At 44.9% G+C, this 20117-nt stretch overlaps 1 protein-coding gene across 1 annotated transcript; it reads left to right on the top strand.

The window, feature by feature from the left end:
- The first annotated feature begins 8625 nt into the window (after positions 1–8625).
- On the top strand, positions 8626–19820 carry GGCT (gamma-glutamylcyclotransferase). The gene is made up of 4 exons (XM_050890916.1): positions 8626–8766; positions 12278–12423; positions 15629–15764; positions 18327–19820. Exons 1-4 carry the CDS (start codon positions 8626–8628, stop codon positions 18474–18476), a joined length of 573 nt encoding a protein of 190 aa, XP_050746873.1. The 3' UTR covers positions 18477–19820.
- The last annotated feature ends 297 nt before the right edge of the window (positions 19821–20117 follow it).

Here is a 20117-nt window from a genome sequence, read left to right as displayed (position 1 = left end):
CAACTTAGACCAGGGTGAGCGGTACCCATGGTTTTCCAGCATCGGTGGTTTTCCAGCATCCCCCTTACTGGAGAGTGGGGAGAGGCTGCTGTCCCAGCTATAGCCTGTAGAAAAATCCAGAGATGGACAAAATGAGTGATGTCTGTTTTGGCTTTTCTTGCAAACTATGCCCAGCCTTACAGCTGCCCAGTATTCCCCGTGGAGCGAGAGTGGCACCTGGCGGTCACATCCCCCTCGAACTGATTTGTTATTACTTTTTTTTTTTGAATGCTCGTTACAGTGGAAATGATGGAGAAGCACTTTGTATAAAGCAGTCCTGATCAATTAGATCGGTGACAACCGCTGGCTGCAATTATTCCTGTAACTCACTATTTTTCAATGCCCCTCATCATGCAAGTAGCACCAGTTCACAATCTGTCGTTGCAGCACACCCACTGCACGAGCCTCCCTACCCACTCATTATGCTCCTGCGAGTGGGAAGGAAGGAATGAGGACCTGTCCTAGCTTGCTGAAAACATGTATTATTTTTTTCCTGACTGCTTAAAAAAAATAAAATCAGGGCTTCCTATGTGGGCAGAGATAAAATAAGCCTGTTTCCATTCAGCTACCAAATGTACATCCCTAGAGCTGCTTAGGGCCACATGTGCCTTGGAAGAAAATGTTGTTATTGTCCTTCTGTTTGTCTCTGAGGCATTCTGTGCCTTGGCAGGACACGACTTCTGTAACTCCCTGCACTCCGCAAACCCTGTGAATAATAGATGTGCTCTGAGGCAGAACTTCTGCCAGGGGTGCTCCTCACATCACTGACTTGTCTGGCAAGCTGAATTTTTGGTGCAGAAGGGCTCTTTCTGAGAGGTGAACAGAAAAACAAGCCCACACAAAGCACTGAACCTGAGACAGCCTGTTTTCATTGAATTCAGATCTTGCCACTGAGTGATTTTTGTACGGCTGGAGCGCCAGTGCTTCATTAGAGATCAGAGACTGAGGGGTTGTCTGTCCCCTTACTCCTGACAAATGTAAACTCCTACTGGAAGTTTTTTTGCAGCTGGGACACTGTCTCTCTCCTGGGCAGGGTCTTTGTTGTCTAAAAGCAGCTGTACTCAAACTTCTGCCTTTCCCCATTTGAGACTTATTTTTTGCCCACAGGAACATACAGTCACAGAGATCGGTATCTCTCTGCAGGCTTGGTAGGTGTTGCCCAACATGTTCAGCAGTCACTAGGATGGGCAGTGAAGGATGCGCACACAGTGGCGTAGGTGCACGATGTGAGAGCACAAGCTGCGCTACCTTAGGAAAACAGGCTACAAAGGCTGGGGCTGCATGAAACAAAATCCAGCTCTCCATAGCTGCTGTTCTGCAAAGAAATTACGAGAGCGAAGATGAAGCAATTATACAGCAACTGCCACAAAGCAAAAGCCACCGGAGCTGGCTTTCCTGTGTGCCAGGCTCACCTTCCCAAGCACCATAACTGCACTCAGAGAGGGATATCCACCTGCTTGGCATTGCACCAGCACAGGCAGCAACCGAAGAAAAGGTGACTTTATGTAAGCACTGCAATCAATTTTAATGAAGAGTGGGATCCGCAGGTGCAGCCTGAGGATGGCTTCTCCGGCTTTTTTACCCAAGAGACGCTCAAGGTAACAAAAATGTGATAGTACACGATGCAACTCTGATGTATCCTGGAAGGTTCATCTGGTGAGGAAAGCAAAGAAGTGCCAGCACCCTTCCCACTGGCAAGTTTTTTCTCCTGTCCTGCTCCAAGGGTTGCATCCCTGATGCAATGGCAGGGGCTGTGGAAGAAAGAGGTAAATGAGGGGAGAGAGGTGGCAGGCAGAGCACTCCATCACTGGGAACAAGTGCTAAGAATACAGTCATTCAAAGACAACAACGTAGGAGTGCAAGATGGAAAGAAAAACAGCTTTGAGGAACAAAGGATTTACTCTATCTTGTTTCTCCTTGAGATGTGCCTGTAGATGGCAGACGAGCACTAATATTCTTGCCCTGTCTTCTCCGGAGATACAGAGCTTGCCCTTAGCCTGCTCTCTTCCCCTCCCAGTTTTGCATCATATGGCCGGAGTGAGGAAAACACTGCCAACCCCCTAACCACAGTCAAGTACTGTGCAGCTGAGCTGGACCAGGTCTTGTCACTGGTTCAAAGATCTGCTTACACAGAAGAGCAGAGCAGTGGTAAGCCACAGAGCGAGCTCAAACTGCTGTTGTCACACCGGTGCAATGCTGAGGGTCGACCTCTTTTTCTGACACACAGGGATTTTTCTGGTTTAGCTTATGTCATGCTGAAACGAGTTTAAAACAAGTGAAAAAAAGTGTCACTTTTATTCCACAACAAAAACATCCACACAGGCCACCAGCCTAGTGGAAGGACTGAATTAAATTTACCGGTAATTGCTACAACATTTCTGCCCAGAGTCACTCAGTGGGGATTTGTACCGTGTTTTGCGAGGTCTGTGCAGAACTAGGAGGAGCGGTACAACCAGGGCCTGTTTTGGCATCCGTGTCACATGCTTCTGCAACAGTTCTAGCACTGCTTATGCAAACAGGGAAATGCTATTGCCTTCTCCATCCCAACACCTCCCAGGCCATAGCTGCCTTCAGAGCTCAAGAAGGGCAACGGTGCTGCTTCTGGGAAAGCACGTGGCTACGAGGCACGTTCCTGCACGGTGGCTGGAGCTATGCAATGTCTTCTGCAGGCTGAAGGTTAGCAGCACAGAAATGGTTACAGACTCGGCAGTGCAAAAGAAGAAGTACTAACCTACTTCATGTGAAATACACTGCAGGGTTCACATGTAAAGCCATAGGGTTAATACAGGACTGGAAAATACCATCCGGAACTGAATTTATTTGATAGTTTTCCTGTGCTGAAAGAGAACACAAGGAGGAAGAAAACAAGAGTGCTCCCAGCCTACAGACGGTGAAAGGATGGGAAGAAAGCAAATTAACATTAAACTGTAAACAATAATAAATATTAAATATAATAAAAAATCAGAAATAAATTGTAAAATGGACACGAAATAGCAGAGCTGCTTAAAGACAGCAGGATACAGCCCTTTCATCTGCCAGTCTACATTCAATAGTCATAACTTTCATGGGAAAAAAAAATTCTCAAGTACTCGACAGCCTCGAGAGACAACCTGCTTGGTGTTTGGTGAGACAGAAGTCCCTGCCAGAGGCGGATGGCAACGCAAACTGGTCCTCTGAAAGGAGCAATCGCTTCTGCGGTGGGAGATGCTAATGCACCCTGAGACAACAGGCCACAGAAATGTCACACTGACAAAATCCTCTTGACACAGCAAACTAAGAGATTTCAGTAATGAGGGAAACTATTTTGATAAAATCTCCTGTAACTGTTCGCTTTGTATCACTAGAGAGCTGCTATCGTTCAGAAGAGCTTTACAATGAGGGAAGTAAAACACTAGATCATAGGAAAGAAGCCAGATTTTGAATGTACTTACACAAAGATGAGCAGAAATTCAAGATTAAGTTGTTCCCACTGTATGTTCATATACAAGATAAAAAATTGGGGCCCAGGTACAGCCTGTGCAGTACAAGCCAGCATTCTTCCTTTGAAAACTGATGTAATATTTGGCAAGAGTTTCAAACCAGTTGCTGAAGTCACACCTGCAAGTACCTGTAGGTCTGTCAGCTGAGCAGATGCCCTCACAAGCCAAAGTGACCAAAGCCAGCTGCATGCTGGGACTGCGTGCACTGGGGTCTGTTTGCAAAAGCTCTCTCCCACTTTTCACGTGTCCAGATTTCATGCACATCAAATTTTTAGCTTTTTTTTTTTTTTTTAAATAGATCCCATACGTTTTGTCCCTCCAAGAGTCAGAAGGAGCTCAGGCAGCAAGAAGCTCGTCACAGTCTGTCTGTACAGACCTGGGCTCCAGGAGGTACAAGCAAAAGCAAGACATAGATACACACCCTAAAAGCAAGACATAGATACACACCCTCCTCCTTCCAATATCTGATCTGGAGGGGGGATTCACATGGCTGTCCTTTCCCTTTGCCCTTTCCTCCACCCCGAATGGCACAGACCATGCAGTGACATCTCAGGACCACACTGAGCGCGCAGCAGCCAGGGAGAGCTCGGGGCTGCCTCAGGAAGGGCCCAAAACTCACTTTGGCATTGGCCAGAGCCAAAAAAAAGGCAGGTGGATACATGCACAGACACAGCCACTTTAATAGTTCATCTCGCCTAAATGATGGCACATACTATTTGCGGAAACATGTAGAAAGAGAATTGCAAAATGAACGACAGATATTCCTCCTGGTCAGCGGGGTTACGAGCCTCGTGGGTTGGTGGCTATTCTGTTAGGCAGGGCAGGGAAGGAGGCTGAGTTTCTGCTGGACATTGTGGTCCCCGTTTTGTAGGGAAGGAACAAGCACAGCAACATCATGATACCTTGTAAAATAATTTGCATTCATTTGCATGAATATGAAATCTCTGCAGACCCCCGGACCTTGCACACTGTGTTAAGAAGCTACCACCAGCTGTAACCACCTTGCAGCAAAAAAGGTATTATTTCAATGATTCAGTGAAATACTAATTGCAGAGCACATCCTACTAGGGCTCCTCGGGGAGGAGAGAAAAGCTGTGGGGAGGACTGCACACGCGGTTCATTTGCATCAGTTGCCCTCATTATTCCTTCAGGTTCTCTTTTTTTCTCTTCAATATCAATTAAAGCTCATGCTGTGACAACCACAGGGCAGAGAGGGAGTGATGGGGAGGCACACTGAGTGACTGGCAGACATTTCAGCAGGTTTAACTTATCCCACTACATCTTATTTTTTCCCGATTCCTTATTTTTTCCTAATTTCCTTTTTTGTCCCCTAAAAACCTAAGTAGGATATGCTCAGGAATATATTGCACCTAGGGATAAAAACCTGATGGAAACAAATTCCTGCTTTCTGTGCATAAATAACCCTGTTGATTTCCTCCACGGCCAATGCACAAATAGCTGTGGATATCCAGAGCTTTCCCCCACGTTTGGGAAGCTCCCAAACAGGAGGTGTACTCCTGACTGCTTACTCTGTGCAGTTTTTGTAGTTACATCCAAGGGGAAACAATGCCTCCAAATCGTTGGGGGCTTCAAACAGGTTAACACTGGTCTCACTTCAGCTGCTCTGGAGATAGCTTTCGACTCCACAACTGATTTAACTTAAAAAAACGCCAGGGTTTCATTTAACACTCTCCTCTTCAGGAAGGTTAATTTTCATCTGAAAAGGTCAGGAACCAGCAGAAGTGTGAAATCTAGTAGCACCAGGAAAGCCCTGTGGCTTTCTACTCAAATTGCTGCAGGAAAGGTCCTCCCATCCTCCTCCCTCTTTTTTCAATTGGGAACTTGGTTTCAAAGCAAGGTCTGCCCATAGTGCCCAAGCATTCTCCTATGCACATACAGCCATTTGGCCATGATTTGGATGTACATCAGCAGAAAAACTTGCAAAGCTTTCCCTCCAGACCAAACTCACTTCTCTCCCGTGCTGCTTCGCCATCAGACTGGCCACACTGTGCTGATGGCACCAGGGAGACCCAGGCTGGGGCCCCTCCAAGGGTCATACCTGCAGCGTGCCGCAGCAGACCTGCCCGGGGCTTTCTGTCCCCTTTCTGGCAGAAGTATTTTTCTTCCATCTCAGGCCTGACAGTATGAAAACAAAGAGCAATCTAAGCTGTGCCACCTCACGGTGCTATGGTGAGAAGCTACAGACAATTCAGAGGCTGATTCCTAATGAGCATGAACACTGGCCTTTGCGTCTTTTTAGCAGTGAAAACCTTTTTTGTTTCTGACAGTAGGTTTCAGAGTTAATGTTCCCTCTTTAAAGTATGCTTTGTGTGCTCAGTAGACTCAGGAGACTTTCTATGACTCTACAGACTTTCTATGAGCTGGTTAGTGCTCTGCAGTAGATATTGGCCATCCCACTGCCCACTGGCTCAGAGCACACAGTGCACATTTGGGTGCTCTATCAATTATAGTTTTAATACAGGCTTTAATAAAAAAGGGCTTAATAAAAGCTGTTGGGAACAGAGGTTTATATTTTCCAGACAGTTTAAAGCCAAAGCTTGCTGTGACACTGACCCACACCGGCAGTGTCGGCCCTTCCAATTCAACTCTCACGTCTATCAGCCTCATGAATAGTTGAGAGGCTCAATGTGCTGTTTCTAAATTGCCGTGGGCCGTGCTGGTGAAGAAATGGGCTTCAGAAGTGCAAACTGATTGACTCAGTTCAATTAAAAATTAATCTAAACACCATAAATCTAGGTTTTACCCCAACAGCATTTGAATTAGCATCATGCTGTATCTAGAATAAGCAAGACCAACTTACACCATGCACACCAAAACCACGCTCCTGGAAATACTGGCTACTGCTCCTTGGTCATAGAATCGGCTTGGTATTCAGTACTGACTATAAAAAATGGAAACCTCAACAGATTTTAATTTGAAAATGTCTTTTTGACGGATTAAATACCTAGAATTGCAAGTGGCAGAGTTTTAAACTGACTCTCCTTCCATAAATTTGACTGTAATTTTGCTAACTGCCTTTGCTAACAAAGGCTTTCACGTGCACAAACCCAGCCATGAGATCAGGGACTCCTTCTCCTCATTTGTCAATCATCTGACTTTGTAACATTTAAGTCTTGATCTGAATAGCATGAAAAAGGACACAAGTTTTAGAAGAAAACTGTTTCTCCTTGTTCAAAATATACATGCTTTTTGAATGATAAACCATCACAATTGTTGTTGAAACTCTGAGTGTTGAGAAAAAATGGTATTTTTTGTGCAGAATGTCAAAAGTTTCAATAATTTAACAAGTGTTATGAAAGGCTGGTTGGGTTTTTTTTTTTTAGAAGGTCGTTTTGAGATTAAAAAGTAACAATTGCTACATGCTTCATTACAATTCCTATGTAAGATTTTTCTGTTTAGAAAGGAATGTCCTCCTCGGCTCACAAGGCACAGCTCGCAGCAAACCCAAACGGGTAGCGCAGCACGCACCAGCGCCTGGAAAACCTGCCCTCCGGCAAGCTCGGTCCCTGGGGCTTTAGGGGGCCCTCCGGAAGCCTCTCCCGTGGGATCCCCGCTGCCTCACAGCCATCTCTGCCCTCTTTTCTTGAGACCAGCAGAAACCGAATTTATCTTTGAAACCTCTTGCTGCCTGGTTGAAATTAGCCAACGGTCCAGAAGCTGCTGGAAGCGGAGAGAGACACACTTCTCCTCGTGGAGTTTGCATTTCCTTAGGGAAAGGGGACTAAAAGCATATACCAGAAGCAGACTTTCAAAAGATATGTTCAGCTACTAGTTGCTGTAAGGAGCAAGAGTGAGGAAGTCTTGCTATATAATCCTATGACCTGCGTAACAAGTGAACACAATTGTTCCCTCTCACCCTGAAATATTTATTCCTACAGAAGAGAAAAATCCCTAAAAATGGAAAACGGCTAGTCGGGAAGGATCAGAACCGCATTTATCGCTCTATGCGTTTTATGATGAATCTGACTTTGCCCACGCCTGTATTGGGAAAACTAAAGCAGGGATTCAAATGGAGCGCTGCACACGTCTTTAAAGGAAGGAGCTGCTTCAGCTCACCCGCTTGCTGCTTTTCCCCTCCGTATTGTGAGGGCAAGGATCTGCCCAGAGAGGCCGGGCTCTGCGCTGCCAGGGATCCTGTGCCGAATCCTGCACGAGCTGCATCTACGCAGGAATCTGACGTGGGCCGAGGGGTACTTTAACAGCATTAATGAATGGTGCCTCACCATTAATTGTTACGCTGTTGTTAATTCCAGCCTTCCATGGCTGTTTTGCTGTATTATACGCTATATATACATATATATTGCTTCAACGGCTCATGCTTAGGCATAGCTAGTGATAAGGCCTCCTCCTGCCTCATTCGAGCATTGCTTATGTCAGGGAAAGAGAGGAACTGCCTCTGTGCACGGGTCTGCAGTTCTGCCTGCCCGCATGCCAGCCCCTTCTCGCCTTTTTACTCTTGTATATTCCCAGCTCACTCTGCTCTGAGCGCTCCCAGCTGGGAAAAGCTGCACTATTTTACTTCTCACGGAATGTATTTACAATGCGTCACTGTTTACGTTTCCCTCGGAGGCGGCCAGGATGCTCACAAGCTCACAATGCATTGGCTTGAATTCAGCAATGGGACCGTAATCCTCCTCGCTTCCGCACGAGGGCCCGCAGGCCGTGCTGGCTGACGGCGTGTCCCTCCCCACAGGAAGCGGCTGACGCGCTGAAACGTGCATCGCTCCCTGCCACGGCTAACGCAGCCGTGAAAACGCTTGCTGGCGCGCCATGCGGTGCCGAGGCCGCAGGGACCCGGGCCAGCGTGCTTCCCTCCTCCCGAACCGATGGACGAGAGGAATAACCCCCTGCTCTACGTCACTCCCCCGCGAGGAGCCCGCGTGACGTACGCCACCGGCGTCCTCCGACACCACAGCACCGCTACACACCGGCTCCCGCGTGGCGGCGGAAGTAGCGAAGGGGGACGCGGCGCGCAGGCGACCGGCCAATGGCGAGCGGCTCCGCGCGGCGGCCCCGCCCAGACAGGCGCCGGCGGGGGGGGGGGGCGTTAAAGCGGCGGCGCGGCGGCAGGGCCGGGGCCGGGCCGATGGAGCTGGGCGGCGGCGGCGGCGGCTCGGAGCCGGGGGGCGGCTGCTTCCTGTACTACGCGTACGGCAGCAACCTGCTGCGGGAGCGGCTGCTGCTGAGCAACCCCTCGGCGGCGCTCTGCGCCGTGGCACGCCTGCAGGTGCGTGCGGGGAGGGGGGCGGCGTGGCGTGGCGGTGCCGCGGGTGGGAAGCGGGGGCCTGTGGAAGTCCGCTTGCCCCGGTGGGGCCTGACTCTGCTGCCTGGAGTCCGGTGCTGCAGGCCGGCCGATCCCTCCTACCGGTGACGGGGGCGGCCGTAGCACGGTTTGGGCGGGGGGGAAGGGTCGCATCACCCTTCACGTCACAGCGTGCGCCGTGACGCTTCGGGCTGCTGGCACCCGGCGCCTGCTTGTCTGGGCTGCCGTCAGCCAAAGAAGTGTTTGCCTTAGTCCCACCTCTGTGGGCTTTATCTTACTGGGCTTCACCAAGTCTGTAAGGCTGCCAGCCAAGACCCCGTGCGTAAAGAGTAACAAAAGCTATGAACCTGAAAATGTGAGTAGCAGGTGCTCAGTTGGGTTTATGGGACAAGTTTCTGGGAGTTTTAAAAGGATGAGGCTTCGTTAAAAAAATCAAAATTCCTCCTCCCCCTCTGCTATGCTGGTTACAAGCGAGGAGCCCTCCCCGTGCTGTGTGTCAGGCGGGATGCAAGCTTTCACCCGGTACTGCGCAACGGCAGTTGACGCCTTCCGATGCCCTGGCAGTTCTCCCCCCTGCCCAGGGTTATTAAATGTTAGTGTATCAACTTGGCTTTAATGTAGACTTGGAAATATGAGCTTGTGGTCATTAAGCTGTTGACGTACAGATCTGTACAACTGGAAGGATCCTTGGAGGAGCAGAGCATCGATTGATACCACTTAAGGATGACTTGAAGGTCTCTTGGGTAACTGGCAGGAAATTATCTATGTTAGGGTGTATGAAGAAGTTCCAAGAAGTTCCAAAAACTTGTCAGTAATAAATTCCCTATAGTCAGATACTTGGTGTCTCTTGGGACTATCAAGCTGGCCACTGAGGCCTGCTCCTGTAAAGTGTGAGGTGCTTACGGATACCTCTGAGGAGCTGAACGTGCCGAGAGCCCAGCACCTTGCAGAATCAGACCTTGGAGGTGAGGAGGAAAGCAGTAGTATCGTGCACTTATCTTTGAATAAAAGAAAGCCCTCTGCTTCAGCTTTCCGTCTGGGTTTCAGGCAGATTTTCAGGTTACACAGTAAACGTCTCTTGCCACGCCGCAGGTTAGCTGTTCAAGAGGTGTCAGTCAGGCGCGAGCTTTTCTAGCCGGCCTTTGACCGATTGCTGTGCTCCCTGCTAACACCGGGTGGCTTCACTCTCTTGCTTCAAGCTGGAAGAATCACTGATGCTTGGGAGTAAGGAAGGGCACAAAGGTTGGAGCTGATTTCTGTTAATTGCTCTATGGTAGTATCACGTTGGCTTTAAAAAAGTAAAAATAGCCTGTAAACAGAGTACTTTGGATGATAAACTAAAGTATTAAATTCAGTTCCTTCTGTTTTTACTTTTTAAAGCTTTGTTAATCTTCAGCCAAAAGCTGTAAGAAATGGCATGTGTAACAAGCACAGAAAGGGTATTACACTGGTACTTAGAAGAAGGGCCAAAGACTGAGCTCTTGGCCCAAGAAAGTATCTGATGTGTTTGTTCCCTCTTCCCTGCAGTGCCTGCTGCAGTTGCCCACGTGGCGTAACATAGGGTTTCCTGCTTCCAGAACTGGAGCTAACCACGCTATTTCAGTAGGGTCTCTGTTGCCCTTCTTGGGTGGTATCTGACTCTCTTACACATCTCCTTGCAGGTATTCAGTGCAGGTCAGGTCCAAGAAAATATAACTGGCGGTATAAAATAAAAATTAGTGCGCCTTTTTTTTTTTTTTCTTTTAAACTAGGCTGCTGTGAGCGTACTTGGTGCTACGGGAGTATTTCCTTGGGGCTGCCCTGCAAGCACTTGTCCACATCTATAACTTCAGTCTGCAACTTGACTGGACTATTTACTTGCGTACAAATTACTCGGGCTTGACTGTCTGTCTGCAGGGTCTAGTCCAGAGTCCTCCTCACACAGTAATCCAGTGACCCAAACATTGCAAAGCCATTTTGCAGCAGCTTGTCAAATGGTTGATGACTAGTGTGTCTAAGTAAACTTTTTTCTAGTGAAATTAGTTTAATGGGGGACATTTTATGGGGAAGGAAGATGACACTGTTGATGGAGTAAACAGTATGGCTTTGCAAGGCTGCTGATTATCACTTACACAAAAAAAAAAATTAGTGTTCTGATCAGTGCTATTCTTCTGTGGGTAAGCCTCCAACTGCTCAACTTTTGCAACCTTTTCCCCATATCTGTTAGGATATTATTACAAGAAGGTACTGTGTCTCAGAAAGTGAGTATTAATATGTACACGCATATATTTCAAATCAAAGTTATCTTATAGCTTAAAGAGGGTGATCATGAGAAATAAGCAAAGCTGTGGGGTTGTATAGGTTTGGGTTTTATTTTTGTTGTTGTTTTTAATCCTTTTTGCCTTTGCCAGATTTTGTTGTTGTGATTAAGCAGGTAGTCTTCCTTAAAGGGTTTGGGTTTTTTTTTTTTTTTCTTTCCCTTCTCTACTGCTAGGGAAGGATCCACAAATTGGCTAACAAGTAGGAGAGGAAACTGAGTGTATCGAGCCAGATGGGAAATTACACTGGAAAAATGCAAGAACCTGTTACTCTCTTTTGCCTATATAGTAATATTTGATATTACTTGTAAGAAAAAGAGATACTTGATTTCTAAAAGAATGTTTCAGCTTGCAAAAACCTGAATAAGCTCACTCAAGGAGGCATATGCCTTGGCTTAAAAATACCCAAGAATGTTCTAGTTGAGTGATGAGATGGCACAAAACACTGGAAAATACACAGGATGGTATTTTGTAATTGGGCAGTTGTATTAGTGCATGAGGACAAGACCCAAAGCTCACCATCTTGTAAGCTTCTTTACCCTTACTATTTTCCTGGACCCTGCATGGTAGCGTTTAAGTCTTATAACAGCACCAAAAGCTGCAAAGGAATGGGCACCAGGTAGGCATGTCTTTTGAGGAATGAGAAGGCGGCAGTGGTCAGTTCCCTCCTTCATGGTACACCTCAGCCAGGGGCCCCCCTTCAGATTGTGTAACGGGAAGCACATCAGCAATCCTGTCACTGCCAACTTGGACAAAAGTCAGGCTGACACTTCTTCAGCACTGCTGTGTTTACTGCAGAATTGGGTATGTGCGCTACTCTTGAAAATGGGCTACCTTCAGTTTCTTCTCACTGCTAGTAATTGTTAGATAATGTTTAGGCCAGACTACTGAGAGGTTTGGATGTTGATCCAGGTCTCTGCAGAGCAAGACTTTTATGAGTAGTGCTGCCTGCCAGACCTCTCTTCCCTTTGTCCCAAGGCTGCCGTCTCTCATGGGGAGATGGAAAAGGCTGACTTCAGCCCCTCATGAAATGGGAGCTGGATCAGATCCTGTTCCTCCTTCTGTGGCTCCAGCTGACTACTTGTAGACTCTCCTTTAGCTGCCCCTTTCATGTCAAGAATAGCCAACAGCCCTTATCTTCAGTGGAAATTGATTCTCTGCATTGGTTTCATTTGCAGGATTTTAAGCTCGAGTTTGGCCATCATCAAGGCAGGACAAGTTCTGTCTGGCATGGAGGTACAGCTACCATTGTGCAGAGCCCTGGAGACGAAGTATGGGGAATAGTGTGGAAAATGAACGCTAGCAATTTAAGTTCACTGGATAAGTAGGTGACTTAACTTTTGCTGTTTTCTACTGTTTTAGAGAGCAATTGAAAAGTAGTAGTTAACTTTTGGTAAAGAGCTGCGTAGAAGCTTTGGTGTTGGAATCAAGAAGATGCTTCGGATTTTAATACGTGAATTTCACTTCACAGTACATGTATTGACTAACACATTTGTGACTAAAATGGCTTTGTTTTCAAGCTAAAGCTACTTAGGGGTATTTTAATAAGGTCTGGACATTGATTTGGAGCTGATATATTGGTCAGGCTCCTTTTTTTTTTTTTTTTTTTTTTTTTAAATCCCTGTCCTTGCAATGTCCTGTCCCTTAAATTACTCTAAACTCTCTATTTGTCCTGTGACACTTTTCCCATTGCTTTAGGGAGAGTTTCCTTTGAGACTGACATCAATTTCTGTCTCTATACATCTGTAGACTCCAATTGTAGTGGAAAAGGAAGGGATGAGGACAAGACTTTGCAGAAGAGAAGGGGATCTTTAATACAGGCAAAGGGACCTTTTGAGGAGGTTATTTTGCACGTCTTCTCTTCTAAGGATTCAAACTTTTGTGAACTTGAGGTAGATCCAAGCAGGGAGCTGGGGTGGTTTTGTTTTTCCCTGTGAATGGGAGAGGCTGCCCGCACCATTACAATGCATGGTGGAGAATGTTTCGCCTGTGCCTGATAATTAAGATAAGTTTAAGACAACCTGAGCAAGTCGTTCCCAGGCTGAAGTCTGGAGGACCACCTGGGTAAACAAATCAAGGAGTAGCATAACTTCTTGCAGGGTCTAAGGCAGGACTTAGAACTTAATCTCCAAAACTTTGGCTGGTGTCATGTGTTTATTGCAGCTTTTGGGATGCGCCTGCACAGCATGTTGCTTCTGGTACACAAGGATCGTTTGTTCAGAGTAGTTCATCACTGTCAATTAATTCCAGCAGAAATCTGGGCTAGTGAGGCTAAGGAAGCTGGGCATATTAAACCCATTGAAAGCATTACATTAATACAGTTCTGCCTCTGGTACTATTGCAATTTTGGTTATGGCTGCACTGTGCTGTATAGACATGTCCTTATAACCTTGGCCATGAAACTTGAAGTTCCAACTTGCTTTTCATTGCCTACAGTGAACCTGAAATGCCACAGAAACTGTTGCCCAAGTTCTGTTAGCACATCATGGGAACGGGCGCTCTCAGCACTCTCAAGTCCTGTTTGGGACTGTTAGTCCCAAGCAGGAGGGCACCTAGCTGGTATGCTTCTGGTTGGGAAGAGCTTCACATATCCCTGCTTTATTATCTCCTCAGTTCCCCCTCTGTTGCTTACACTAGCACTTACCTCCTGGTCCCCTTTCTGCTGACCTTTACTGAAATCTCCTGATTTACCATGCTTTCCTGAAGCGTAAACTTCAGAAGTGTAAAGATGCTGTCTGGCAGCATCTGCTTTGATAGTAACATTTTGTTCCCCCTGTGGGGACAGCATTTTGTAGTTTAACTTCTAGAAGTGCTGTTTACATACTATAGAATTGCAGATCCCTGGCATTTGTTTGACAGGGGATAAACTTTAATGCTGGCTAAGACGCTAGAGACTTGAGTGCTATACTGTCACCAAAAACTGCAGGATGGACACTAGCATTAAAGATTGCTTTTTCCCAGCTGCCTCATTGATGTCATGAAGGTGGACTGGAAATGGAAGGAAACAGGATGTGTTCTTGGCTTTTGTAACCATAGTCAATAGTGTTCTTCTAAGGATTGCTCCTAACCAACTCGAAGGAGCTTGCATGTGTTCCTGCTGAAGATCTTGGGATTCTTTGGCTGTGCACAAGCAGATATATTTGTAAGTTCTCAGCCAAGTTATTTCCTGGAATTTCCATGTATCAAGAAAAAAAATTTTCACTATTTGCCCCCCCTCACCCCCTCCCCCCCCAATCTGGATAAAGAAGTCTGTGCTTTGTTGTCCAGAAGCAGAGGAGGGAATGTGTAATTGATGCTGCATGTTGTTCGTTGAAATACTAGTAAAACAACGTAATATATAGAAAACAAATATGGGAGGGGAATCTTTTGCTTAGATGGCTGAACTTTTTTGCTTCAAATGGATTTTGGTGCTGTCTCATGGTCAGGTATTTTTTTTTTTTGTCCTCTGTACTTCACAAATCCGTAAGTTACAGACTAAATCATGACTTTTCCTTATATATCCTAGCAACGGACGCTGCTTAACTGTAACGTCTTTCTTGCTCTCACAGACCCATGTGACTTATTTTGCAGTCTGTTGGCCTTGAATCTGCAGTTAGCTAGCTTCCAGTCTCTACTTGCACTTAACCTAGTTACTCATGGGCCATGGGCCTAACATGGGCCATGTCAGGTATGTTAAATAACTTGAAATGGTAGTAAGTCTTTGAAAGAAAGATAAGTTGCCGAATGGTATTTTGATGAGCAGCATTAAAACCCATGTTATCACTCATATCTAAAGCACATCTAAAGTTAATTGTGCTATAAAGTCTGTCTTGTATTGCTTAAGCTTCTTGTTTACTTCTTACTATTTCCTCAGGCTTTTATTGGTGGCTAAATGCTAATGGTTAAAGACAACAAGTAGCCTTGTTTTTGAGTTTGGTTTTGTTTTCCTAAGAGAGCATGATTTTGCTAATAAAAAAATAACAAAATGGTTTTTGCCCTGATCTAGCTCATTGTTGCTGTACACATCTTGCGCAAATTAAAGGGTGTCTTGGATTATTAATTGGAATGTGCATTGCAAGAGTTGTGCGAGTTTCACCTTATTCAAATGTAACTCAATGGGCAAGATAAAACTTTGCAATTGTTTCATTATCTGAGCGGAAGGTAATGAATGATATGTGCCTGGCTCATTAATTCTGATAATCTTGGTTGTGTTTCTCTTGTAGTTTACCAGACTTGCACGGTAATTAATTCACAAGGAGTATTCTCTCTCTAACTTTGCAAGTTAACCAATAGTCATCTTTCTTACTGAGCTGAAGTGATGAAAGTGAACGCTGCTGCTTCTTTAGAAACTTATTTTTGGATATGAAACAAGTTTGCACAAAAAGGACTGGAATATGTTTTGCTTTATTTGTTTTTCTTTAAGTCTGTTAACAGCGCAGACCAGTGTCCTGCCTTGAATTCTGTTATAATAAATGCATATGTTTAATTGCACAGTTTGTTTGAAAGATGCATCAGTTATTTGGCATGAAAGGAATATATGTCCTTTACAGGCAAGAGGGAGTTGAAGATGGCATTTATGTCCCAATAGAAGTTAATGTCCATACCCAAGCAGGAAAGGTACTGACCTGTCGAAGCTACCAGATGAAGGACTATGTCTGTGGTCCCCCTTCTCCTCAGTACAAAAAGGTAGGTGTTACATCACTGTAATTTTGGAGAGAATGAACAGAAATAGGTAATGCAGTACTTCTGTCCGGTTTAATAAGTACTTTATTTACAGTGGATGGAAGGCATGACTAACTCTAATGTAAAGGTATAACTTAATCCTTGTGCGATGTACTACTGTAATGATGCTCGCAGAAGATTGCTAGCTCTTAAAGGCCTACTAAATCAGGTTTATTTTTTGGCTTAGTTATGCCTTACATGAAGCCTCTATTTAACTCGTGAATTAGTTATGACTGACATAAGGATTTCTGAAGGATGTTGTTTACATATATGCAGCAGTTCTCTGTTTGAAAAATTAACGTGCTCCACTAAAAGGACAGAGGGAAGCTTCTGTAGGGAGAATACAGCACCTGGCTTGTAGTCTCAAGGACACAGATTATCCTTATTGTCTTATGAAGTATCTTACTATCATTTAATACAGGAGTCCACCTGCCTTCTTTTACCAGCTGCATCATCAGTAGTACATCACAGGACTTCCAGCAACATTGCAGAGCACTGCAGGGTTCCCACTTGATGGCTGGTGAGGCAGAAGTGTTTCAACACTGTTCTGCAACGCACTGACTCTACAGAGACACATGATCCAGTCACGCAGCAGGCCTGACCTGCTTAGCTTGTGAGATCTGATGCGGGCCTAGCCTCGGGTGGCATGACTGCATGTCTGGAATTGCGCAGCTATTAGCAATTGCAGACAGACATCACTGTAACATGTTGACTTTTTCTACCGAAAGCAAAGAAACAGGGCTTGAGCTTGTTAAATCCCAAGTGTGCCGCCTTCTCTTAACTGAGGAACTCGCTCCTATGAATCAGCTTCCAGGAGCATAGCTAAGGCTGGCTGCTGCAGGACTTCTGAAGAGAAAGCTTGCTTAGAAAGCAGGCTCTGCTACTTCACAAACCTCCTCCCTGCCAACCTGCTTCCTGTCAAGACAGATCTCTAGGGCTTTTCAGGGGGTTAATACATAGGCTGCTGCTGTGTGTCAGCTCTCACTGGTATGCTGTAAGAGCAGACCTCCAATATTGGCAACTTTATCTAGCTAAACATTCCGTCCTGCTGTTGTCAGGGTGTGGTGGATGCCAGGTGCCCACCAAAGCTGCTCTATCACTCCCCCTCCTCAACTGCACAGGGGAGAGAAAATATAATGAAAGGCTTGTGGGTCGAGCTAAGGGCAGTTTAATAAAGCTAAAGCAAAGGTCACATGCGAAAGCAAAGAAAAAACCAAAAGATTTTATTCTCTACTTCCCATCAGCAGGCGATGTCCGGCCACTTCCCGGGAAGCAGGGCTTCAGTATGCATAGCAGTTGCTCCAGAAGCCAAACATAAATAATAAATGCCCCCCCTTTCTCCTCCTTCTCCTAGCTTTTATTGCTGAGCAGATGTCCTATGGTATGGAATATCCCTTTGGTCAGTTTGGGTCAGCTGTCCTGGCTATCTCCCCTCCCAAGATCTCGCCCACCCCCAGCCTACTGGCGAGGGGGGAATGTTGGAGAGACAGCCTTGGTGCTGTGCGAGCACTGCTCAGCAGTAGCCAAAACACTGGTGTGTTATCAACACCTTTCTAGCTACCTATACAGAGCACAGCACTATGAGGGCTGCTGTGGGGAAAATTAACTCTATCTCAGCCAGACCCAATACACAGGGTCAGTTGTTAGTTCTCTTCTTCCCCCTTGCCCCCAGCTTTTTATTTAAGTTAACCAGGCAGGAGGGCTAAAAATTTAATACAGGTGACTGCATCGGCACACAGCGATCTACATCCATCTACTGTTGTGTACTTTTTGTGGCAAAGTTCATCCTTTGTAGACACCTTGTCCTTGAATTTCCTGGCTGTTGAATGCATGAAAGAATATTTACAATAGTGTCAGCTTTTAAAATCTGTGTATTTATCTATTCATTTCCATATGGGAGCTTGCTGGTGTCTCTTTGAAGCCTTGGCTCGTACAGCGTCCTCTTTTCCTCTCACTGTCACTTCTTTTCTTTTGCATCAATATGTAAGTTTATTTTGTATGTAGAAGGAAAGTTGCAGTAACAAACTCTAAGGAATCTGTGCTTTTTCACTGAGCTAAGTATCTGTTTCTGTTACTCCTATAACCTGTCTAGGTACTCACTGTTGTGCTTTGGATTTGAACAGCTTAGTTTTACAAATAACTTCAATAATATACGCCGCTTATCACTCAGATGTGATACTAGGCTGGCTAAAGGCATAAAAAGTAGTTCTCATCCTCGCTGGAAAAAAGAATGGAATAACTGAATAACAGCTTAATTGTACTCTTGTGCACGTTAGTAACATTTCAGTATCTTTGGGGTATGCCTTGGTAGTTACAAGCCTTTTCAGAGTAATTTTGTTGACACTATGAAGGTCTTCAGTGGTCTTCCAGAAGCCTTTGGCTATCTTTACGTACAAATAGCATTATTTGGGATTAATTATCTTGTTACCTTAAGTGGTTCTTCCCGTACAAGTAAATGTTTGGACGGGTCTGTCCTTCCTAACGCTATTATTGAAGGCTTTTTTTTTTTTCCCCTTTTGATTATAGGTTATCTGCATGGGTGCAAAACAGAATGGCTTGCCAACTGACTATCAGAAGAAACTAGAAGCTATTCAAACTAATAACTATGCAGGGCTGGTGCCAATCATGGAAGAGATTGAAGCTGCTATTAAAGCAAAGAAAACAAATTCTGCATAGAATACCTCTGCACTTGCTTGGCCATTCACCTTGATTTAGATACCTCTCCTCACTGTGTGCTGATCAGCAGTTTCTTTATTTATCAAGAAAAGATGAATTTGCTGTGCATCAACAGTAAGCCATTAGACATAATTTGCAGTCTGAAGACACACTGACATTGGTAACTGCTTTGCTTTGTATGTATAGCTTGAGTACATGCTGAAGTTTTTGCAGATTTAGAAATTATTTTTCTGTAATTGTCATGCAGTGCTGCACACAAATTTGTTTCATGTGCTGTTTACTGACCTTTTTAAAAGAAAAAGGCCATCTTGATGAGTATTGGCATCTGTTGCCTTCTGAGGAATAAGGGCTGCAGGATCAGGCCCTTTGTTCTTAAATGTTGTATACACAACTATCAAGAATTTCAAAGATTTGTTAGATGCAAAGTAGACTCAAAACTCTAAACCAAGACTAAACTTTTTCCTCTGCTGCTTCTCTTAATGGTTTAAAGCCCAACCTGTCTGAAGGTATGGAGTTCCTTTTTCTGTTTATATAGTTAACAAAGAAAGAAAAGTAATATTTTTTTAAACTATTTCCATGTTTTTAAGCAGTAGTCCAAAAGGCAATGCAGGCCTGAAGACAACATTCAGCAAAGGATCCCATTCAAAGCATAGCGGCCTCCTCCTTTCTATGTCTAGTAATCATCATAGGTGAACTGGTTAGGTATAACCAACAGATTTTAAAGAATTCATTTTAGTTAGATAATTCCAAGGTTTTTAAAATGTCCGTTTTGACTGGCTTGTTGCTTATCTAGGCCTTGGTCTTATGTCCAGTGAAATCAGGAAGTCTCCTGTGAGTCCTAGCACATTTGTTTCATGGTTTTGTCTGTCTATTAAACCCCAGATGAACAGACTTGGCCTCATTTTTTCTACAGCTTTGACAATCTCCTGTGAAACTGGAAGCTCTTTTAAGTACTTATCTTCATGGTACTTGGCAACCCCTGTAGTTAGTCTGTGGGGGACAAGTTAAAATTGACAACCTGGAAGATGTCAAACTGAACTTTGGCTTGTCTTCTGTACAGTGGGTTTTTTTTTTTTTCCCCTCTTCATGTACCGAGGGGTGTAAGAAATAATTGGTGTCACTGTGTGACTGCTTAGATAAACAAATGACAAAGTAGCAGACTTACCATATCTTCTCTGCATAAAATTTTTCTGTAAACTTCTGCCAGGGATGTATAGGCGCTGTCCTGATGTCGTACACCCGTTTCCAGAGTTGGGCACACTGACTACAGTAAAACATGGTACTTTCTGTATTAGCACTGTCTAGTCTGAAACTGAGTAAATAAAACTGCAATTGCGAAACCTCTCCCCTGTCTGTTCAATGCATGCTTCAAGAATATCAGTGTGGCCTATGTAAGCGAAAGCTGGTGACGTGGAAACATAACTGGAACTTCCATTGGCTATTTGTGGTTTTTAATTGTCGTGGTCTAACCCCAGCAGCACTAAGCACATGCAGCCGCTTCCTCCTCCCCCCTCCTAGTGGGGTGGGGAGGAGGAGGGAAACAAAAAAGTAAAAGTCATGGGTTGACATAAGAACAGTTTAATAACTAAAGTAAAATAAAATACTAAGAATAATTGTAATGAAAAGGAATATAACGAAAAA

The sequence above is a fragment of the Gymnogyps californianus genome, chromosome 2 (assembly GCF_018139145.2).
Source record: "Gymnogyps californianus isolate 813 chromosome 2, ASM1813914v2, whole genome shotgun sequence".
Lineage (NCBI taxonomy): Eukaryota > Metazoa > Chordata > Aves > Accipitriformes > Cathartidae > Gymnogyps > Gymnogyps californianus.
Note: the sequence above shows the minus strand (reverse complement) of the source record. Positions and strands in the feature narration are given on the sequence as shown.